General features: G+C 45.8%; 1 protein-coding gene across 4 annotated transcripts in view; it reads right to left on the reverse strand.

Moving 5' to 3' along the window:
* The window catches only part of Tead1 (TEA domain transcription factor 1), a 255274-nt gene that overhangs the window by 35658 nt on the left and 194735 nt on the right, over positions 1 to 24881 (reverse strand). For 3 of the 4 annotated variants that reach the window (XM_027942365.2, XM_071616382.1, XM_071616383.1), the window contains 5 exons: positions 20957 to 21091; positions 19815 to 19861; positions 18975 to 19036; positions 17620 to 17744; positions 1443 to 1616 (listed from right to left, as the gene is read on the reverse strand). In XM_027942365.2, the coding sequence (XP_027798166.1) occupies positions 1443 to 1616; positions 17620 to 17744; positions 18975 to 19036; positions 19815 to 19861; positions 20957 to 21091 (543 nt within the window). Of the gene's footprint in view, positions 1 to 1442; positions 1617 to 17619; positions 17745 to 18974; positions 19037 to 19814; positions 19862 to 20956; positions 21092 to 21901; positions 24659 to 24881 lie in introns of those variants that run through there. The other variant, XM_027942364.2, reaches the window with a different exon arrangement.

The raw sequence follows: 24881 nt of genomic DNA on the forward strand, positions 1-24881 counted from the left end.
TTTCAATATAGACATACAAAAACTGAAATCCAGTTGTCATGGAAGGATAGACTAAACAAACTAAATTTAATATGCAAACTTCCCCCAAAGGCTTTAAAATGTGAATTCTTCTTTAAGTCATCCATTTGTTCCACATTTTCTGGGCATTTGCTTGGTGTTAGAAATAGTGTCTAAAGTTGACAATCTCTGTGGCCAGGGTCCACAAAGGCCTACGAAGCCAGGAACCAGAGCAGGGGCATGAAAGTTGGACAGATCTGATTTCAAGTGTCAGAGTCCCCACCTACAGGAAGCCTTTCCCCTGTCATCTCTGAGCTGCCTTTCTTAATTGGACACAAGGCAAATTCCACTTAAACTGTGAGGACTAGATGAAATGCATGTAAAGCATTTAATGCAGCTCCTAGCACACAGCAGGCATTCAATAAATGGAGGCTACGCTATGAATAAGGTCCCCGGGGGCAGTCAGAGTCCAGATGGGAGTGGGATGCACATCCAAATAATTATGACCCAGCATGGGAACTGATTAACTACAAAATGCAATGGGACTAAAAGAAAAATCAATGTTCTGCTTAAATGAGGACAGTCCTCTAACAAGGGAGGAGCTGGCTTGTTCGCAGAGGAAGGAATAGGAAAAAGCAAAGTGCACCCAGACATACACAAGGTGGGGTGCAGGACAGATAGGCAAAGGGGGTCAGGCAGAACCCAAAGACCACTCCCTGGAACCAAGTCATTTAGGGCCTTTAGTGACATGTAAAGGGGCACAGACATTTAAAATGACTTCCTTTTTATTTTTGTGAAGAATGAAGAATTACAAACGGCTACAATCAGTGCTAGCAGGTTATTTGGTCTCGTATATCTCTACCTATTCTGGTCCAAGCTTGACTAGTGCAAAAGGGACAGCAAAATTGCTCTCAGAGCCTGTGGAACACCAGCAAAGCTCCTGCAGTAAAGGGAATTCACCCAGGTCCTTTTGAAAGCATGAATAAAGTATTTACTGTGCAAAGCCAGTGTGTACCTTCTCTGATACAAGTTCTTGATACACATAACTTTATTTTCATCCCAGCTCCAGGTCATGGGCTCCAGTGAAATTTATAGGTCACTTAGCTTAATGGGGTGAGAAGAAACAGAAAGGCAACAGTGCTCCATGTTTTCCATTGTGACTCCAGCCATCTGTGAGTCACTGAGTGAGTAAGCTCAGAAGGCCAAAGAGGCCGCCCGGCTCTCACCCCTCAGTAGAGACTGCAAATGCCTCCAGGCGAACCAAGTAGATGCCCGCAGGAGGACAGCCCTACAGAGGCGAGTCTGTGCTCCCCTGGCAATTCTGCAGAAGCAGACAGAGGCGCAGTCAGTGCGAGCCGATGGCCAACGGTGCCCTGCTGCACGCACACCCAAGATGCGACCATTTAGACACAAACCACAGAAATCACAGCAATGTCTTTACTCACCCAGAATTTTACGAGGAAGAAGGCATTTTGAGGGCCCTTTCCAAATAGTTCCTTTAAGCCACCTTTCTTTTCTGGAAATTTGTCATAAATCTGACGAATGTCCACGGATTCAAGCAATGGGTCACTGTAAGAATGGTTGGCATGCCCAATGTGCACGAAGAGGTGTTTGTTGTACTGTAAGAAACCAACAGAGACATTCCCATTACAAACCCTTGGATTAAGCAGGGGCTCACACGTCTTGAATTGGATAGTGAGGCAATCTTGAAATTCAGGCATGAGGCCTTGAATAGCCTATGTTCTGTGCCTTTGAAAAGATGAATATGTTAAGAAAAGCCAGCAGAGTTTAGGGTGAACACAGTCATTGGCTTTTATTGACAAGGTCATATTTCCTGAAGTGCCTAAAAAAGACTTTTTTTGCAGACATAGTAATGAACAACACCATAACTGCCAAACTACCAAAGCAAGGAATACTTCTACCATCCAGTTTTACTTGACTCAGCTGAAGATGACAGGGACACTTTTTGGAGCCCATTATTTACAATGTAAGCCCAACAAAAACATGTGTATGTAGTTAGATGATGTCATCACCCAGAATGCACTTCTGGCCTCAGGTCTCCGAGCAGTAGCGTGTAGGCTGTGATCTAAGCCATGGTACCTGGAGACTTCCTCCCTCTAGCAGGAGTAAGAGCACTGAGCCTCTTTGCCATCAGTCGCCTTAGTAACCCATCTGAAACTTCTGCATAAGGGTTGGTCAATACATGGTCATCAGTGTAAAGTCAGGGTCCCAAGAAGGCAGGATCTACTGTCTATATGGACAGTAGAAAAGAATATATGTCACTGACTTGTGCATAAACAAACAAAAAACTCAGACTCTGCTGTATCATTTAACATACAAAGGTCACCCTTTCTTCCCTTACTTTAGTTTAAGACATGATAGTTTACATATATTTCTTTGTGGTCAAGGTAACTGTTTTCAACCCAGGCCACATCCCAGTTCCCAAGGAGCACTTAAAAATCACCAATGCTGGCTGGGTGTGGTGGTAGGCATCTGTGATCCCAGGGACTGCAGAGGCTGAGGCAGGAGGGATCTTAAGTTCAAGGTCAGCCTCAGCAACTTAGAAGACCCTGTCTCAAAATAAAAAAATAAATAAATAAAAAGGACTAGGATAAAGCTCATTGGTAGAAGAACCCTGGATTCAATCCCTGGTACAAAAAAATAAAAAAGAACATAGGGTCCAGACAGTCTACACAAGCACAAAACTTTGTTTTCATTGCCAATTAGCTGTGATAGCAGCAAGTTCCTCCCTAGTCTCTAAAATGGGGTCAGTGACGACCTCTCTCTCATTGGGTTGTTAGAGAGTTTAAATAAATAAATAAATAAATAAATAAAATATATATTATATAAAATTTTATATATATATATATATATATATATATATATATATATATATATATAAAATAAAGTACTAATGTATTAAGAGTACCACCATAAAGAAACATTTTAAAACTGTGTATAACCTAAAGTTTCTCAAACTCAATTGGCCACAAAATCCTACAAGCACAGCCTAAGGAAGTGCTAACCTGCTAATCATCTCTGGCCATGATGCTAAAAGGCAGGAAGCCAGACATCTTATCTCAAGTCACTGTCCCACATATGGACAGTGTGATTGGGCTGGTATTTTCTAGGGGAGGGTCAAGCCCTCTCCTATCAACTCTAGAGTGTTCTATCAAAGCTTCCAAGACCTAAAAGATTCCAGGTAAATAAAGAAGAGAAAGCCTACCCAACTCTTACACAGACCCTCTACAGGGACTGGTTGCCTGGTGGCCTATGGGTAGATGAGAAGCTACAGACCACTTCCGGAAGAACAAAGTGAGCCTGCAGTGGAAGAAATTTAAAAAGTAGAAAGCCAAGGCTGTTGCATTAGGAGTGTGAGATCATGGGGATGCAGGTCTTTGTTGTACAGATTTTCTCAAATGTTGCCTCATCTTTTTAACCATAAGCAAACAAAACCTACAGAGGGGCTGGGGATATAGCTCAGTTGGTAGAGAGCTTACCGGGCATGCACAAGGCCCTGGGTTCAATCCCCAGCACACACACACACACACACACACACACACCTGTGGAAAGAATGAGGCACAATTACAGCTACTAAGGAGCTGTATGTAGTCTCATTAGTGAGCAAAAGGATTTAAAAACAAAAAACAGTCAATTCAGGGGCACAGACAGTGGTGCAAAGGCAATCAGAGATGAAATGATGAATGTGGAGTGTGTGCCCCAGGAGCTGACGGCAAAGGCGTTGTTCCTTCCTTATCCAGACACCCGGCTATCTGTGTATGCATCCAACTCTGGTTGATAATCTCTGCCTACACTAACTCCCAACCCTACCTGGTTCTGGGAGACACCACTTCCATCAGTTCTGCTGCCTCCTGTAGGGACAGTTCATGGGACAGAATGGAGCACAGCAGAGCCTGGGGACAGTGACTTGAATCTGATTCTCCACCTGAGCTCCACACTCCCAGCTCTCCTGCCCTGACAGTCACAGCAGGCTGAGTCAGGGATGGGGGCTGACATTAAACAGCTTTAAAACTTGAAGTCTTCTTGCTCTGGACATTGAGATGTCTCTGTTTGGACTCAAAGACAACGGCGCAGGAGGTCAGGAAGGTAAATTATACCATACTTCAACGGGGGTCATGAAGGTGTAGCTGAAAACCAGGTGCTGAGAACAAAATAGAAAGCCCTGGAGCCAGCCTGATCTGAAATCTCAGTTCTCTCCCGTGTACAATGGGGATAAGATGCCTGTAAAACTCAAATAACACACAGAAGGGGCCTGGCGGAGGGCCTGGCAGACACGAAGTGTTCAATAAATAGGAGCTGCTAAGATTACTATCCTTATGGTTATTATCATGTGAGATTAACTAGATCCTGGGGTAGAAGCAAAAGAACTTTCCTGCCATTAGCTATCCCTCCTGCCTAGTGAAGAAAAATAAACACAAATAAGCCAAGAGCTAGAAGTAAGTACCGAAGCCCCGTGACAGTTCAAGTCCTTGATTATGGCCTCCCGTGACCTGGCTGGGGTGGGGCCTCTCACCTGTGCTACAGGACGGGGAGGCACCTGTGCCCACTGGCTGGCCAGAGCGGTATGCTCTTCGTGTGTGTGATCTCAGGTTATCCTCACCTCACATCAATGCTGTAGGTGGCTTTTATTAAAATCATTTTACAGATGAGGAAATATGAGCTTAGAGATTAACTGAGTTGCCTGAGGTCACACAGCCGGAAATAGTCCTGAAGTCAAGAATAAAACTTGGATCTGTAAACGCCCCAGCCCTTGCATTTGCTGCAAATATCAACCACACTGTCTGTCAGAAGAAACTGCCCGAGCCCTGCTAATTCTGCTCAATCAACATTTCCTGAAAGTTCATTTGAGAAGCAAGTGTCGGGGGAGCGGGGGACTGAATAGTGTTTCCAAAATTCTATGAAATTAAATTAGAACTCAGGATAAACATAATGATTCACAGATGCATCAGACAAGAGTCCTCAAAGCTCTCTATTTTGAGGACATTACCTCTGTGCCCAAGTGGCTGAAAGGAACTGAGAAGGGGCAGGATGTCTTTGCCAAAGGAAATCAGGCACTGCCTCTCCAAGGCTGGTGACTTGAAACCAAACCCTGACCACTGGCATCTGAGCGGCTTTACTCCTGCCAAGAGGTGACTTTGTTTCTAAGAATACAAAGGACTAAAGGTGTCCTGGAGACCACAACATTGAAACAAACAGAACTCACTTTCCCCTTAACTCAACCTGGGTACGGCAGGGATACTTTTGTCCCCAAATCCAGAGGGTTCAAAAAAAGCATCTACCTGATACACTGAGGTTTAAGTTTTTATGAAATTAAAATTATAAAACGATTTGGTGAGGCTGTCACTAATCCCTATTCTGCCAGTTCTCTTTATGAGGGAAAAAGGCTAGATTTAGATTTTTCTTTTCTTTTTGGGGCGGGGTATGAAGGGTACTGGGGATTGAAACCAGGGATACTCTACAGCCCTTTTTATTTTGAGACAGGGTTTAAGTTGTGGAGGGCCTTACTAAATTGCTGAGGCTGGCCTCCAACTTTGATCCTCCTGCTTTAGCCTCCTAAGTCAAACAGGTGTGCACCACCACATCAAGTTAGGCTAGATCCTTCACTTGCTTCCTTCCATTCCTCCGAAATAAATGTCATTTTTTCCTCCATCTATAATACTTTTCCCCAAAACTATAGGTGGCACACAAAAGAGGGTTGGGCGATTACATAGGGCAGAAAACAAATACTCTCCTAAGAAAATTATCTGGGACAATATATGAGCAGAAATACATGTGTCAAAGCCCAAAATTAGATTTTCTTAATATCACAAACAGGTTACTTTGACTCATTTACTTTTAAAAAGTCTCAAAGGCACTCACTAGAGGCATAATTAGTCATCAATGTATCAAGAACAGCAACAGAAATGATACTCTCTCTGCACATTTTTTTTTTTTTTTTTTTTTTTGGTACCAGGGATTGAACTCAGGGGCACCCGGCTACTGAGCAACAACCTCAGCCTTATTTTATCTCACTGAGTTACTTAGTGCCTTGCCATTGCTAAGGCTGGCATTGAATTCATGATCCTCCTTCCTCAACCTCCCCAGCAGCTGGGATTACAGGCATGCACTACTGCACCTGGCCTCTCTGCACATTTCTTTGATGGAGTTAAGTTTAGTAAAGCCACCAGCAGACCTATATCTATTATATGCCAGGCACTGTGTTGGCATATAATAGGAAATCCATGTCCTAATACCACAAGGTTCATCTTCAGACTCAACAAAGTGACCATATGGAACTTGCTCATTGCTTCCATAGTCAGAATGATATGGTGCCTATGAAAACCTGTGTTCTCACAGATTCCTACAGAGAAGATGCAGCAGACATTAAAGAAAGTCATCTCCACCTCTCCTGCAAATCACATAACGTAAATAGAATTTACTTGCTCTTTTTTATAAAAATGACCTTATTCTCCAGTACAGTGTTATTCGTTAAAAAGAACATATGCAGAATCCACCTAGAAAATGTGAATAAAGTTTTACAAGTCGAAGGTAAAAATCAAATTACCCATGACACAAGAGCAGAATCCATTGTTGGATGTATCAGGTTTCAGAAAAACTGACCTTCCTAGCATCTTTTCTCAGCAGCTAAAGAAGAACACGCAGCTAAAAGATGTGAAAGTAAATAAAAAAAAAAAATATGGAGGTAGGGCTGGTCCCAGAAGAAAGGTTGAGGAACTAACCAGGTCAATAGCTGGACACTGACCTGTCCAGCAACAAGTCTAGAGTGGACAGGGTAAGGCTCCTGGAGGGAAGTCACCAAGGAGAATGGACCTGCGAGATTCCCTGATTGACACCATCATCTGGAGAGTATTAGAGTGCTGGAGGAAACCTTAAGGGTGAATAAGAGGAGGCAATGATTTACTTAGGAAAAAAAAAAAAACCAAAAACTTTCTAATTAAGAAAGTGGTTCTAATATATCACAGTGCTTTGTGCAAAATGTACACAGGTTTGTAACAAACACTAAATGTCAATTAAATCAAAAGTTTTTGGAGAGTGAGAAAGAGAGTGGAGAGAAAGAATGGAGAGTAGGTGGTGCAGGCCAAATGAGAGAGCTAAATTCTAGTCTTTCACAGTTAGACATCAATAGAGGTTGTCTAAAATTGATGGAATGAGACATGAAATATCTCATATATTATCTACACACGTGGAAGTAATACACCACGAAGTGGCGGAAAGGGCCACGCACAGCTGTCCCTAAGGAGTGGAACTGGGAGGTAGAGGGTGCAGGGCAGCAGACCGCTGTTTTTTCTTATGGGCCCCGTAGTTCAACCTGGCTTCTACATGATGTGCAGGTGTTACTTTCTTAAATAACTCATCAATCAAAGACTATTTTGGTACAACATGGAGTTTTAAGGAAGGGTACAAACTATAAAAGGAAACAAAAATATGACTTCAGGATGTTTATTCTACATTGGCCACAAGTTCCCTGGACTGCAATGTAACTTGGGTCAGACTGCAAAGCTTTCATACAGTTCAAGGTCTCCAGGCAGCTGAGCAGGAGCTAGGGCACCTGGGTGCATGTAGAGCCCCCCAAAGACAGATGCTATACTGGCAAAACCCCACCTGCAACAAAACCACCTGGGACTATGGCCGCACCTGACACCTAGGCTCACAGATTTCTATTAGGACTTTGGGAAATGCCCACTGTCTCCTTCTACAGCTGTCATCTCTCCGGTTATTCTTCAAAGCAGTTGCAAACAATAATAACGGTGAATGGAATCTTAAAAGCTCAACATATGTGCTTGCGAATGGTTATTTAGATTCCCTGGGAGTTGAGGAAAGGTCCTTCCTATTCCCTTGAAGCTATTCTTCAGGTCCCTTTCTTCATGCTCCCTATGTAACAATATGCCTAACACATAGTTTGTCACTATTGTTATCTGCCCTTGTAATCATTTTTTTTTAAATGAGAAAATTTGAAACTAGTGCTGTCCCTTTGACAGCTACAAAATGGAAATACTAAAACTTAAAGCAGAAATAAAGGGTGATTCCTACTGTTCAGATAATACTGTGAGCACTGGAATGCAGGGTGCCTGAGCAGGGAGGCCTCTGAGCTGGCCCTTGCACCTCCCTTGGACACCCAGTGCCTTCTCCAGATCTCTGCATACTGAGGTCCCTTCTCAGCAGCACCCAGCAACTGTACTCAAAAGTGGGATGGGAGGTTGCCCGTCACTGCAGATGAGACAAACCAGAACAGAACTTACAAAAATGGTCACTGGGTATTTATTTTCTTCCCCTCTCTCTGTCGCGCCCGCGTGTACTTTTTTTTTTTTTTTTAAAAGCACTGCTAATCTATTCTAGAGACTTCTGGTGAGGCAGTTCCATTTTTGTAGAAGAGGAAAGAAAAGCCCTACAAACCCGTGTCTTACAATATGCTGGTGCAGTGCACTGGCCTGAAGGTGGCAGCCTTCTCCTAAACTTGTCCCAAAAATTCCAACTATTTGAAGAACGTAGTAAAACCTTGAAAAATGACTGCTGTCAAATAATACCAAGAGAAAAAAATTATAATCCACTTAAGAATTTAAAGAAACCAAGACAAATAACTCACGTCAAGGGATGCTAATGTACAGGTTGGAACAGAGCAAGGACAAATCACTTACATTTGCATCTTGTCACGTTCCCACTGGACTGAGGATCTGGCCATCCCCGGGGCAGACTTTGATGGCCCCCCAACCCTGCAGGAACAAGGAATGGCCATGGAGCCAACCCAAGAAAGTGACTTGCACACACAGCTCCGGATGGGGCTGGGGGTGGGGAGGCTGTACTCTGCTCCTACTAGGGAGGAAGTGAATCTGCAGTGAGCGTCCTCTCCTCTGCTAACTGCTCAGGGCATCAGTCCTGTCCTGGCCACCCCACCCAGCATGCTGGTGCATCTCTTGGCCTGTGCTCTTCCCAGAAGAGAAACATCATTGGAAACATTTCTAGAATCTCACGCAGTGATTCACCTTCCCAACTTCCCATTTCCACCATCATATCCACAGAGGGGCTGCTGTTTTCTTAGGAGGGAGAAGTGCAGGGAAAAAGGCCCTCCCGGCTGAGTGTGGAACGGCCACTGGGAAGGCAGGCGGGTGGGGAACTGACCTGCCAAGGAAAGCAGATGGAGGCCTGGCTGGGGCTCCGTCAAATGTCTATAAAACCCGTATTTCCAGATGCTTTCAATTGCCTCATCCCCAAAGGCTAATGAAGAAAGAGGGTAAGTTCCCAGACCTGTTCAGAGACACTGAGAATAAACCACCCAGCAGTTAGGCTGTTGCCACGGGAGGGTGTGTGTGTGCTGAGTGCAGATGAGCTCACAGGGCAGCTCAGCACTGCAGGGGGCAGGGGGCAGGGGGCCGGGGGCCGGGGGCCCAGGCCTCGCCTCACCATCGCCTCCATCCTGGGAAGGCTTCAACCTCCCATGTCCTAGTGGAAGACGGAGCTTGCTGGAACATAAGAGGAAAATCCTGGGAGAGGCCCAACGACTGGGCACAGCCAACCCTCAAACCAGCTGCAGCCTTCCTCTAGGAGCATGGAATGCCAAATGTACTTTCTGACCATTTATTCTATGCATGTGATGGACACATTAATGACACACGAGTTAGAATCCAGGCTCTGCTATTTTTGAGCTATGTGGCCTGGGGCAAGTTGTTTAACTTTCTGGGCTTTGGCTTCTTCATCTCAACACAGGGAGGCACCTGGTCTGTCCACCTCTAGGGGCCAACATAAGGTGAAACATATGTGAAACATATGTGAAAGTTCCACGCAGGCCCTGGAGAGCTGCACAGGTGCTGGGGTGCTATTGACGCTTATAAAAGCCACAGGCAAACACTGAATGGAGGGAAAGAGGCTGCTAAACCAAGGACCAGAAATGGGAACTGCCCAGATCCCCCCATTCCAAGAAGAAGCCACTGTTCAAAAGCTTCCCAAGTGACCCTTGCCCTTCTCCAGCCTGTCCAGGACAGAGGCAGGGCTCCTCCTGGCAATCTGGAATTGAAACCCTGCTTCTGATCTTCTCCAGCCTAATCCTCATACACCGTCACCCCTGCTTCCCTGTGCAGAGCTCATCAATGCTGCATTTCCATCGAGCTGCACTGGTTCACATCTTCCAAACCAAAGTCAAGATCTGAGGCCTGACAAAGGAATGTTAGTCGATCTGGTTAAATAGGCCTTCGAAAGAAGCTATAAAGATATGAGAATTAAACCATCCTTGGGCTCATTAAATCATCTGATGGACTGCTTTATGGGAAGGAGTAAGGTTATCTGCAGGAAGTTTCTGCAGAACTTCAGAGTAGTCTCAGCCAGAGGCCTGCAGTTCCCCAGGGGGGAGAACCTGGGTTCCTTCGGCCGGCCAGGAGGACTGCTGGCTCCCACCCCCACATCCCAGCAGCCCCAGGCTTCTGGCCTGTTCCAGACCCTTAGTAATAAAGGTAAGGGGCCAGAGGCGGCAGGAGAAAGAACTCCTTGCCTCCTGTCTGAGGTGCTGTAATGCCCAAGCCGAGGCCACCTTCAGGAATTCACTTCTCTCTTGGAGCCCAAATCAAGCGCCCTGACTTTCCTCTCACTCCAAATGTTCAACTGTGAGACTTACATTCAGCCTCCTCACTTCCCCAGGTGGTGGTGGTGGTGGTGGTGGTGGGGGGGGGGTCAGTGTCACTTTCCCACACTGAGATGATCTGTGGGAAGGCATGAGTGAATGACAAGCCCTCCCTGCATGGTTATTGCTTTCACTTTCCCTAAAATTCCTGTAAGCCACTGGCTTTTGATTCAGACAAAGTTCAAACAGCCAACGCTGCTGTGCAGTAACTGGGACTTGGGCTACGTTACTTAAACTCTCGAGTTTGTTTCCAATACCAATTTCAACACCTTTATCACGTACGGGAACAAAGTACATTATCACCTGGGCGATTCCTAGCAATCCTGCCTCCTCCTCTATTCCATGACTCTTCTTCAGCTTGTATCAGCAGACTCAGCCTCAAAAGCTCAGTCCTCCACTCCCATCTCCCACAGCTAATTAATCCCCAAGGCCTTTTTTGGTCCTTGTCACCAACTGCCTGAACTAGCAACATCACTTCTGTTTCTCGAACCCATCCTCTCAATGCTACAGCTGCCCTCTCCTGAAGCATATGCTAGATCACAGCCTCTTTTAAACAGGGAAGTGGGTGGAGAATATATATTCATATTCTAGAAGCATTTGGAAATATTCTTAAGAACATAGTAGTAATGATTATTTTCTTGGATGTGGGACAGAAACTAGAAGAAAGGGAAGTTTCCTGTTCTTTTATGCTTGTAGGTTTTTGACCATGTAAATTTACCTATACAAAAATTTATTTATATAAAAAAAATTCTGGATCCAACCTGAATTTCAACAGACTCCAAAAAAATAAATAAAAAATAAAATAATAATAATAATAAAAAAGACTCCAAACTATCTGGTAAGCACAGTTCCCAAGCCTGTTCCCCATTCAGGTTTTTAGCCTGATCTCCCAATATATTACTATAAGACAAGTTCAAAAGCCATTTGTGGAGTACTCAAGAGTGTTCAGATGTGTTATTAAGTGTAATTACCACAGGAAAAAAGTGAGAGAGAATCTATTATGTCCACTTCACAGACTGGAAACTGAAGGCAAGTTGCAAAGTCATTTGCCCCAGGAACCACATGGCTGGTACAAATTCAAACATCAGCCCTCTCCTTCTACAGGGGGAGGATGCCACTATAGCATGATGGAAGTTCCAGAATACAGGTGGGAACAGTTTGCTTCTCTTGCTCCTTGCCCCGGGCTTTGGGAAGAAACCTAGAAACTAGCAGGTTGAAAAAGCAACCCAGAGAAAGCTCAGCCCAGCTCCCTCCAACGTGAAGGTCCTGTGACAGCCAATCCTGCTGGGGAGCTCACACTTGGAGGTAGCCGTTTCACTCTTGCATAGTGTCATCGTTTCTTCAAAAGCTGAGTGAAGTGGTTAAGGGTACATACACAGTGGAGCCAAAGCTGTCATGGCCACCACTCACGGCAGTGGTCCTTGACAAAATTACTTAGTGTTCCTGAGCCTCGGTTCCTGTACTCACAGCAGATGACTTGGCAGCCAGCTCACCATGCGGCTCAGCAGGTGCCCGTGATCACCACTGCTGGAAGACACCCAGGGGCTTCCCGCTGTGCTGTGGAGAGCCTTTCCTGGTTAGGGTTTTCTGAACCACATCACAGAAAACTTCCCTGCTTCACAGTCTGCATATCCTCACCTGTCCCTCTTGTTCTCCCTTCCAAAGCTTTGCCTTCTCCTGTTACATAACTCCTACCTAAGCAAACCCCTCCCGTGCTCCTTTCCTGCTCCTGCTCTTGTTCATTCTGGCATCCGGACCACAGGAGGCATCAATCATCCAGGCTATTGCCTGCAAAGTGTGAATGGACTGAGCTGCACGCCGTGGGGCAGGATGCGGCTGCACCAAGGGGCTGAAGGAGCCCACCAGGCCCCGGGGTTGGGAGAGGGTGGGGGTTGAGGAATCATCTAAGCTTTATCAGCAAAACCGCTCTCCAGACACATACAGGATGCAGCTAGCTTCCCAAGATGAGTTTGTGTGTGTATAAAGCAGCAGCTGCCCAACTGTCTCCAGAGCTGGGCCTTGATTTCAGGCCAAGCCTTTTTAAATAACCCACCCCTGGGTGGAGGATCCCGCACTTAGCACTTGACGTTCCTTTGATAGGCAACATTAAAATCATGTACAAAGTATATTTTCAAGCATTACTAACCACTTCTAAAATAGTCCTTGTTTTTTAGACTCTTCCTTCCTTTCTTCACCCTCTGCTGTTTTTCTCTTAGCTTCTACTGGAGCCAAAGGTAACAGAGGGACTGACTTGCTGGTTCTCTACCAACATAAACAACCACCAACTTGGGGAGGCAGCGGCCTTCTGGTGCACACATGACACGGAACCAGCAGGGGGCGAGCATCCCCTGATTATTCTTCCATTAGCTTCTTATAGCCTTGGGTGACAAAAACAGGCCACTCCTCAGATACAAATGGACCCAACAGCCTTGCAGTCACAATCTCAGGATGTGGAGTCAGAAGACAGGCCTGGATCTGAATCCCATTTCCAATTATCAGATGGCTGTCTGATACTGGGCAAGCTAATTCATAAGGATTAAATGAGATAATGCATAGCATTGGCACACACAAATAACATTTAAAAGCTGTTGGCTAACACCACTCCTGGTAGAAGTAACAGGACCGTGAAGTCTTTAGTGATGGCAATAATGAAATATGCAATCAATCAAAGACGTGAGTTTCAAGAAATGCTGGCTCCAAGGGCAGCAGTCCCAGGCGGAGGAGGAAGCAATCGAGGTTCTTGGCTTTGCTTCATACCTAGGACATAGGTATGCAGTTGTGTCTTCTCTCGGAGATCATAAAGGACACTGGCTCTGAGCTGGCTGCCACTAGCTCCAAGACAGCAATCTCTCCAAGCTTTTCTGTAGAAGGGAACAGAACTAGTCCCTCACAGAGAGTGTGACAAGCATTACAAGACTCACTGCTCCCGGCTAGTCGACTTCTTTCTTTGTTGCCCACAATACCTACTATCTCTCTTCCACTTACACAACAGAAAACAAAACAACCTAGTAACTCCATGATCCCAATGAGCTTAGGCCACCAACAATAGAGAAGAAATGTATCATGTAAGTATGTATCTGCCTGCAGTGAAGATTTAGAGAATCCAAAAGTGAAGTTTAGATTGTTCAGCGCCCTTTCATTTATTAGTCACTTTTTTGTCTTCCTTATTAAATCAATAGCTTAATATTGATTCCTAAATTTTAACTATAGCATATCCAACTTTTTAAAAAAAAATGTACCAGCTGAATATTTTAGATGGCTTTAATTTTTCTATCAATGGAATGAAAATATAGTAAATGAATGTCCAGGGAGTCACAAAAAAATCTCAAAGCCAAAGAAAGCATCCACACATTTTAGCACAGCCTTGGTCCTGAAGTACTATTCCGTTACTGTAAGAGCACTAGAGATTTGCTAAGTCAAGAATGCATTATATGATGAGAGACTGGTGCCTGAGAATGTGTCAAAAGCTGTCAATAATTTTGATAATTCTCCCTCATTTCAATTAGTCAACCAACCACGACTTTCTTCTAGCAGTAGAACCACCCTTCAGGCTCTCATATTTCCACTAAAACCAAAGACATACCCTATTTCTGACTTGTGCTGTACTCATTCGCATACTTTTAACTCATTTGTGTTCGACTGCAAAATAAATGCTCATAACATCAAACTACGAGAAGCGATATCCACAACTGAGATTAAGGTTGTAGAAAAATAATTTCATAGTAGTATGATGGTTTTGATTGGCAATATTTGATGTCATTTAGTATCATAATGCAAAGTCATAAATATCAACATACATATTAGATGGTATCACTGTTTTCAAAGATTTCCAATTCAAGGAACTTCCAATTGTGAAGAAGGTCTGTTATCTCATATTAGCAATCACCATTACTTGGTTGGCTCTCTGTATCCATGGGTTCTACATCCTCAATTCAACCAACTGCAGATTGAAAATACAACCCCCAAACAACATCTGTCCTGGCATGGACAATTTTTTTTTTCTTGTCATCATTCCCTAACAATTAAAGAGCTACTTACATAGCACTGACAGGTATTAGATAATATAAATGGCCTAGAGATGATTCAGAGTACAGGAGGTGCATGCCAGTTATATGCATATCCTCCTCCTCCATTTTACACAGGGGACTGGAGTAGCTGTGGGTTCTGGCATGCCCCATGGAGGCAGACCCCATGAAGGTCTACACATGTACTTTTTGCATGGTGGTTTGCCTTCTCTAACAGCGTGGGCTCCAGACAGTAAGAATTTAGTTTCCATTGCTGCTGGGTCCCCAGGGCCTGAAACACTGGTTGGCAAGTAGTAGTTCAAAAGGCTCCAATCTCTCCTGGCTCCCAGCTCATAAATAGAATAATTATTTCCTCAAGGGGCCCAAGGGTGTTGACTCACACCAGCCCTTCCATTTATTTAAGTACCTTTGAAATCACTTGTTGGGGACTCAAATATTTAGCCAACTTTTTTCTTTTTTAACTAAACAAAAATTCTAAATCTAGTTTCAACATTCAGATTGGTAGGTATCATTCTAAACATGCATAAAATACGTATTTCTGGACACTGAAATTTGGTGAGCTCTGGAATTATTAAAATAGTCACCAATTTCATTTATTGCTTTAAATACTTCAGATTCATCATCTCTAGAATGTTCTAGTGCCTTACTCTTTCCTTGTCCAATCCTCCACCTCTCAGCTTGAGGGTCACATCCTCTAGCAGGCCTGGTCTGGTCCCTCACTCAGGCATTTCGTACCCTGCCTTCCTAGCAGCCACTAAATGTCACAGAGCTCTCCCATGTAACTGTCTATCTTGCACCAGGCACTACATCCCACCAGGGCACAGGCTGTGGCTCTCTGAGCGGTAGCGGCCCCTCTTCTCTGCAGCCCCTTCTCCTTGTAGATGCATGTGAATTTGGATAGAACAGACTGAAGGAATCTGTCAGCGGTTCAAAAATGTCAAGGCCATCAACACAACTAGGAATAAAAACAAGATCCACAACTGGAGAATGTAGCAAAAAGAAGGGGGTTACCAGATTCTCCTCTAATTAAAAGAATATATATTACCAGGGGTGAAATCATCTTGGGGCTTTTACTTCCAAGCACCTTAGAGCACTGTCCTTAAAAAACATAAATGACCATATGCAGAAAGAGGGAGGGGGGAGGGGGAAGGGAGGGAGAGGGAGAGGGAGAGGGAGAGGGAGAGGGAGAGGGAGAGGGAGAGATAGATAGATAGATAGATAGATAGATAGATAGATAGATAGATAGATAGATTTGCTTGGAGAGGCAATATTTGAACTGAACAGGAAATTTAAGAGACTTTCTAAATAGGAAGGCTTTGTTTGGGGCCTCAGTTTCTATCTGTAAAACGAAGCCAACAGAACCTACCTCATGGGGGGCTGTGAAGGCAGAAGGCAAGGATGAAAGACGAAGCACCAGGTGAACACCAGGGAGTCACACAAACATGCGTCCTAGCAGCCAAAGAGGGCCAAAGCCCAGCCTTCCATCAAAGAGCCAAGAAGAGGAAGCCTAGGCCATGAAGGTTATCCTTCTTTTGATTTTTATTTTAATGCCCCCATGTACATGGATTTTAACCCCCAGCACCACTTGTCTTCCAAAAGCACCCAGCTCTTGGAGAAGAGTGATCCTGTGGGCCTTCTTCTGTCCCTGGTCCCACTTCCCTGATGGGCTCAATGACCTACTTTACATCTTTTTTCCTTATTTTTCCCCTAACGTAGAAGCAATTCTATTTTTCCACCAGCGATTAGGGTTTAGGATTCATGGATGGGGACATCAGTGGGCCACACATGGGTTTGTCCTGTCCCTGCTCTGGTGATGGCTGCCAAGTCCCTCTGGCCCACAGCATCTCCCTATGCACCCACCCATGGGAGCCTTCCCACCTAGCTAGAACACAAACTTTCCTGGGAAGGCCCTTCCAATTGCTCAGGATCTTGGTTATTTAGCACGGACTGTGACTGCTTGCATGACATATTTTCCTGATAGAATGACAGCAGCATTGGCAACACATATCGAGCCCGGGACGTACATGCTTTTGGTAGCCCCCGAGATGGGTGGGAGGGGGAGAGGGAGAATGCAGAAAGGAATTGGTGAGGATCCCAAAGACAAACTCCTGATTCCTTTGATTTCTGCTTTGGACTCACCCACACACAGATGCAAGGCTTATAAGCACAGCCAAGGAGTGGGTGTGGAGAAAGGGTACAGGGCTCGTGGGGTGGAAAGGAAGGGAGGATCACATATGTATGGGAAACGATGGGATGATGGGTACAAGATGGGGCGGGGAGAGAAAGATGACAAATAGAGTCCAGATGCCAGTGGTACTGGTATTTACAATATTAAAATGCACTGCATTCTATGTGAGGCTGTTCAAAAGTACCACTTTGTGACTTTTCCTTCAGGAGATAACAACTTGCTATTTTGAGAAAACACAGCCTTGGAAAAGTAGTGTAGAATGACTACTTGGACTTGAGAATTTTAAAGACTTGAGTTTGAATCTTTGACCCATGGATTCAACAAGGTAACTTTGGAGAAGTTGCTCAGCCTTTCTGTTTCCTCATGTGCCAGGCGGTACTCCCCTCACGGTGCTTCTACAAGATAAAATGTGACCAGATACCTAAATACCTTCGCACAGTGCCCGCCACATGGCAAGACTCAATAAATGTCACCTGGTGTTAAATTTTACTAGGCACAAGAGCCTATAAAGGGCTGTCCCTCCAGCTTAAGTATTCCCCAGAGAACTATGGTGTAAGCAGCAATAAACACCCAGCTCTGGAGTTCTACCACTTGCCAGGAGGAATGCCCTTCTCCTAGAGGGGAAGTTGCTGGGCTGCTCCAAGTTGGCTTCACACAGCGCATCAATCTGACAGGTACCAGGGAAAGAGAAGGACAAAAGACAGAGCTGAGCGAGAAGATGAACAAGATGGAGACGCAAGTAAGTCCTGGATCAAGACACACCTCTGGGGCGCACTCACCGAGTCTGGGTCTCGCTGTTGTTCAAGAAAAGCTGAGAATTCCACCAGGCGAAGCTTGGTTGTGCCAATGGAACGCCCTTGCCAGGCAGGGACCGAGGGAGCTGGGGCTGACGTAGGCTCAAACCCTGAAAGACCAATGGTCACCTTTACACCTGGCCATTGGCTTCCCCCAGACCTCAGGATGGTACTGGGGCAGGACTCCACAAAATGTGATCTAGAAGGAAAGGCCGAGAGTGTCCTCCCACCCAGGTCTAGGGGGCAGAATTCAGCTGGGCAGGGGTGACATTCTGGCTGAGGCTCTCATAGCAGTGACCAGCTGGACAAGCATAATACAAGAAGCCACATTTAGCGAAGGGGTTAAGGACTGTGGCAGAGGACTTCAAATCCTGGATAAAGGGGCTCAGCTAGAGACCAAGCTAAAAATGGCTGACAATTCCAAGGGAATGTTTTCAAAGACATCCTGGGAGACAGGCTGTGCTGTGTTTACCCATCTTTGTGGGTAACATCTTTTCTTTTCCTTTTTGTAATTTTTTTTTTTAAGTTGTAGATGGACAAAATACCTTTACTTTATTTACTCACTTTAATGGGGTGCTGAGGATCGAACCCAGTGCCTCACACGTGCTATGCAAGTGCTCTATCACTGAGCCACAATCCCACCCCCCATCTTCTTTGTTAAGACTGTTGTGGCCAGCACTTTAGAATCTTCCCTCAGGGTGCCCCACAGTGTTGGAGCAGAGGACAATGTGTGGATACAATTTTGGTGTGGGGCGTCTATGGTGTTGAGCAATGATTTTTGTACCACACCACAAGTACTTCTCAACTATGTGCACACGGCGGTGGGTAGTGGCGGCAGCGGGGTAGAGAGGGGGCCAACCAGATTTGTTTACTACTTTTGGTTTCTGTGCAAGTGCTCCTTCACAAAAAGTGCAGCAGAAATTGAAATCTATGTATCTAAGAAAGGGCAAGGAAAACTATCTGTGCTGAGGATGTGGATGGCCCAACGCAGCCAGTTCATGGTGAGGAGGGACAGGCATCAACGTCCTCTTCTGAGGATGAGCTAGCATCTTCAGTGAAAGTGGTCAGGCTTCCTGTTTTTCACAAACCCATCTGAAGAGCTCTTGGGAGATGACTGAAGCTATTTGGGACTAGGCGGGGGGACTCCCCTGTGACCCTCCCGAGCTCCATTCTGATCCCTACCCTATAGGAGATGGGACTGCAAGGGGCAGGCAAGTTTCCACGGGTGACAGGAAATTTACAGCGGTGGCAAAGAAGAGCATCACCCCTCTTGAGAACAGGCCTGGCCATTGGTTGTGGAGGCCACTGTCTCCCCGAGGAGGGAGAATGGGGAGACTCACCTGGAATGGGGGCTGTGACCGCTGGCTGGATGGGGTAGGCCTGCTGGACGAAGGGCTTGACGCTGGGGACAAACAGGTGCCAAGAATCAGAAATCATGGAAGCAGTAGTGGCCCCTACCCAGGCCTGGCCTTGGCCTCCCAATGGGGACCCCCGACACTAGTCCCTGCCTGTGGGGAGCCTGCTGAGGATCCAACCACCAGGCCTTGTGCCAGTTCAGTGGCACCTGCTGGACAGACGTCAGCCTGACTCTTGTGCACTGTGACATCTGTCTCTGAACCTCTCTTCGTCCCTAAAAAACAGAGGTCAGCAGTCACTGCGTCTAGGCAAGGTTTAGGACATGCTTCAGGCTCTCCTTCTTCAGGCCAATAAAGTTCTCTTAATGTACAGGTTGGATTTGCCTCTAGCTTTTAGCCCCAAATTGCCCTTATCCTCTGGTTGACTGAGCCTGCTTCCCTTGCCCCCGAGGCATCTGTAGGATTTTTCTATTAGACAGACATCCCCTACACACATGCATCACACAGGCACTACCACTGGGCAAGCAGAGTGGAAAGGGCTACAGAATCACCTCTGCTGCCCTCTTACAGGCAAGGAAGGCCCATGCTCTGCCCTCCAAGGCCATAAAGGGACAAGGACCCATTTCCTATTCCTAAAGCCATAAAGGGACAGGAACCCACTTCCTATTCCATCTGTAAGACCTCCACACAGAAGTGATGGGCTTACACTTCTTCTGAATCCGAGAGGTCATGACTAAGGATGGCAGTTAACTCTCCTTTCTCTGCAAAGCCCAGAGGTACCCTGGTAACCCTAACCCTGCTGTCTGTGGCCCTCTTGAGACTTACTCTTGGGAGGATCCTGGCTGCCCTGTTTGTATCATTCCAGGCCAGAACTGGAAGACAAAAGGCAAAGGCTTCAGGACCGCGAGTTCACAGGACGCAAATGCACTGCAGCCCCTGCTGAAGGGCAGCAGGTTCAGTCACCCACCAGCAGCAGCATCACCTCCCCAAGTGCATATGTGGTCATCACTGTCCCTCAACTGCCACCCAGGACTCCCCCAGCACCTCTGTCCTGAAAAATCCTTCTGAGGGAAGGGGACAAGTGGCTGCTCTTCAGAGCTTTTGTGCCACTCAACAGAGCACTGGGTGGGACCACTTTGCCCATGCATGCACCCAATCTTCCTCTCCCTCTGCTCTGAAGCACTCCCTATGTACTACTCTGCCTCCGTGATTTCCGGCACCCAAGCCCCGGTGGAGCAGTGGATCAAGCTTGCAACAAGAGGGCCAGGAGCTCAGAGAAGAAACAGGGCAACTGCTTTGCTGCCGGCGTCCCTGAGGCCTTCTGCACCTCCTATTCCCCAGCCCAAGGCATCATGAGATAAAGGGAAAAGGCAGCCTCTGGCACCGCAGAGCCCTGGAGCTGAATCCAGGCATCACTGTGCATCTGCCTGTGACCTAGCTCTTGTCTTGCTACTTAGCAACCTCAGCTTTCTCATCTGTAAAATGGCAATGACAGCAAGAGGCATTTATGACTGTAAGGTTCAACGAGATTATGACATAATGCTTCTCAGCCCTTGGTAGGTGTCGAAATGAAAACACCAAGGGAATATGTTGTCCCTTTTGGGACTAGCTCACACAGTGACCCTGAGGTCACAGGGACAGGACCATGGACCAGGAAAGAGTGCAGAAGAGGCAGGTTGCATCAGAAAAGTGATATTTACTTCCACATCTGCAGGGACTAAGGATTTCCTCTCTCCCCCTCCTGCCTCCCACCTGCTTTTGCTCTTCCTCCACTCCTCCTCACTATCTGCTCTCCCTCCCTTCCTTTCTCTTACCACTTTGCACCCAGCATCTCAGTTCACCACAAGGTAGTCTTTATCCTTTTTATATTTGACCCAATTGGCAAGAAGTGCCAGGAGGAGGAGGCCGGCCCGCACCCACCCGGCGTCCAGAGCAGCTCTCCTTCCCAGACCTGGCTGCTGACTTACCCCCGGTGCCCCTGGGAAGGTGGGGCGTGGAATCCCAGGCAGCCCCAGCTTGTTGTGAATGGCAGTGGCGGAGACGATCTGCGCTGATGACATGGCTGCCATGTGCTGCAGGGCCTTGTCCTTTGCGGTCTGATCCTTGAAGGTGACAGTGACACACTGACTTAATACAGAATGCACGGCTACCAGGCAGGTTAGACAGCCACAGCCACGAGCACATGGACTAAAATACAGAGCCACAAAAGAGGCCGAGAAAGCAGACATGCATGGATAAATGAACACGGCCAGGAGGCTAGAACGCGCTCCACTACCGAGACGCTGAACACTCGCGGAAAACACCCAGTGGAGAGGTGTTTTTTTTAAAAATCTGAATCCATTTTCTAACAGAACGGGGAAGCCTTTGAGAAGAGTAGACAATGTATTTATTTTTTCAGCTTCCAGAAGGAGATTTCTCCAATTACTTAACACACTAGGGGAATCCGGTGGGAGAGGCCCTGCTTTTAAGTACACAGATGAGGGGAGCAGAGAAGAAATGTGCCATAAACTGGGGGCAGGATCATCCAGAGAGCGTGGAGAGCCTGTGTGTGTGCCGGCTGTCACAGGGCCACAGTCCCAGGAGCTGCTGGGGTCATGCGAGGCCGGGGAGCCCTGGCAGACACCTGGTGGGGATAGTTCAGAAGCAGCGGGGTGGACAAGGGGGACCAGCCAAGCAGCATGCTGGCGGGGCGCATGCTTTCTCGAGTATCCCCGCCGTGGGTCTAAGGCTACATGGCTTCTTACAAAAGCTCAGGAGGTAAGGGACACTACAGGTGGGTGGTTTCTCCTTTTCCCAAATGAGTTTTTCTAGAAAAGCCAAGACTGGTAACACAAAGCTAGCCGAAAAAAAAAAAAAAAAGTCTGCCAAGCACAGCTAAAATACAGAATACTCAGTTTGGTGAAAATACTTACCATGCTTGTTACCTGGATACAACAATAAACAATTTGTTAAAAGGATTGCGTACAAAGGCAGGATTATTTTTCTTCTTCAGTTAAAAAAATATATATGTATACAAATACAACACTTGGATACAATAAAATGTAGAGGAGCATTGGCATTCCCACCTCTCGCCATATCTTAGGAGAAATGTATAATCTACATGGCTATCTAGAAAATCCATCACCAACAAGAGTGCCCAACAACAATCAAAAAACTTTCCCCCACTCCTTCATGCTGGTCCTATGCTTCCCCAGGACAGAAGGAGCAATGGCGACAGGCCCCCACTGCTGCTGGCAGGGCTGCACTACGTCAGCACGTGAAGGTTCCGGGCTGTAGGTAGAGGGTCTATATACCAGTACCAGAAGCCATTAAAGCAGAAATAAAATGGAAACACCATAATCAAGGGTGTGCCTCCACAGCTGCCGTTCAGAATTCATAGTGAGGGATGGTCCACCGGGAAGCTGCAGGCTGAGACGCTGAGTGCCAGCTGAGAGGCAGCTTCCATGTTTACATATCTCACCAGAGGTGAGGAATAAACACGTTGTGGAGCCAAAGGCAAGGTCAAGAGGACACTGAAGAAATCAGAGCCTACAAGCACCTCCCTGGCTTGTATGAAGCTCTGGGTTCCATTCCCAGCACCAAATAAACAAAAACCAAAAATTAAACAACTTTAGGGGCTTCTAAGAAAGACCTGCTAGGTACTGCCAAGGTATAGACACAACTCTGCCCCATAATCACCAAGAACACCATGTGAATTTTTCAAAATGCTCATATTAATCCTTGAAAAAGAGGAGGGATGGGGGGAAAGAGGAAGAAGAAAAGTCTAACACTTGCATGAATTTTTATATTTCATATATTTCTGTGGCCCACAACTGAAAAACTAAAAAGCTGCAAATATAGCCTTTCAGAAGTGTGCATGGTCATTATGAACATCTGCAATGGCACCTGCTGTAGCTAAATGACACTGTGCAGCCCTGGAAGCTTGCAGGATTACTAGTCCCCATGGGAATGGACCCCGGTGACTCAGAGTGTTGCCTGTTATCTCTTCTCATCATATGGCATCCTTCCAGGTAAAGCTCCATTTGCTAACTCACCAAATGCTCTCACCTGAAGCCAGCTTCCTCGAGTAACTTTTTTTTTAAGTTAAAACAAACAAACAACAACAACAAAGAACACCTAAAACATCTCACATTGTGAGAATAAGAGGGGAAAAAAAAAAGTCTTGAAGTTGATGAAATTTTATAATAAACTGACTAGGAGTGTGAACATGCCCTAGAGCTGAACTGGGCCCAACAGAGATGGATGTCAGTGTCTGTCAATCCACTTTTAAATGTCCTGTGGCTTCATCTGCTCCCTGGCCCATCCAGTCATACCTACTCCATTCAGAGGAAGAATACCTTGACATCAACCCACACATGTTGGTTTCTCTTTGGATCAGTCACTTTGGACTCTAGCCCCCAAGCCTCTTAACCCCTTATAAGAAGTTACAAATGCTTTCAAAGTGATTTCTGAAACTGAGGTAATGGCACAGGTGTAACCACAGGCGCCTTCCTCAGCCCACAACATGCCCTGCAACTTCTCTGGGGCCCAAGCTAGGGGAGCTTGGAAAACAGCAACCTGGACAACTTCTCTCCACCTGACTGATGTGAATTCTGAAGACTGACAAACTATAAATAAAGAGCTGTGGGCTTGGATCTATTCCAAAAAAAGGTCCCAGGGCCTCTTACAGACATGCGTGGTCTGTGTTTATGCTGGTGACAGGGATTCTTCTTGCCCAACTACAAGATGTTTGGCATACTTGGGTGAGGAAACTTACAAATAGAAAGTCCAGGTCCAAGTGTAAAATAGTTCTCTGTATCTCCATAACCCTTCTCTATTAAGGGTTCCATGAGATGGTTCCCTTTGCTTGGCTTACTGAAAAGCTCTTGAAAATTTTCACAAAAGCTCATCTTGTTTGCACCAGGGAAATCAGTCAGTGTGGGAAAGAAGAAAAGTATCTTTGCTGTGTGTGTCACACAGCTGCAGAACATGGATGTTTTGCTTTTGTTTAAAGTTTGACTCTCTCATTACGCAGCATTGCACCAGGTACTTAATGAAAACGAGAGTTCAAAAGCAGGTGGGCAATCACTTTGACCACATCCACATGCTCTCCGATGGTGAAGGGTGCACCTGCTAGGGAAATGACATAAATGGGCTGGGTTACCTAGGACAAGTCATTTCACACCATGAGATTCTCCTCATCTACAAATCAAAAAGATGCATTTTATTCTCTAATGGTTCTAAAAGTATGTTTACCTAAGAGAGTACATTCCCTTATAAACAAATACATCTAAATACATTTAGCCACAACAACAACAAAAAATACTAGTGTGAGGACAGGAGATGTTAACATTTAGGCAGCTCTTGGCTGCCTATCCTAATAGAGAGAAAGCCAAGTGTGGAATGGAAATTTCACCTCAAGTAGTGGTTCTTTCTGCACTTGACCTACCTATTGGAGAATAGGCAATTTTCTGCAAATGGACTAAAATGTCTATGCCAGTGATTTCCTACCTTTTGTAGTGGATCTGCTCTGTTCATTTAATTTTATAGCATCAATCCTTTATCTATGATATAGATGTGAAAATTAAAAGGACTAATTTTTTTTGTTTAAAATCTAAAGTAACCCTGGAGATGGATAATAAGCACAGCCAGGGCTACCTGGAAATGAGAACCAAGAGGTTCGCTGCAGACCCACTTATCCTGAAAGGGGAGTTTGGAGGATGCCGGGCTAAGAGATTCAATGGATGGATCTCTCAATTGTCATTTTCAGCCAGAGACACATGCCTGGCTTCGGAAAATTTATAACTGTAAGTGTCAGACCCCAGTAAATAGCTTCCCTCTGTCACTCTAGTCTTACATCCCAGCCTTTTACACATTCAACTTTATCCTTTCCTCTTGTCATCCCGCTAAGGG

Source organism: Marmota flaviventris, chromosome 9 (assembly GCF_047511675.1).
Source record: "Marmota flaviventris isolate mMarFla1 chromosome 9, mMarFla1.hap1, whole genome shotgun sequence".
NCBI classification, from domain to species: domain Eukaryota; kingdom Metazoa; phylum Chordata; class Mammalia; order Rodentia; family Sciuridae; genus Marmota; species Marmota flaviventris.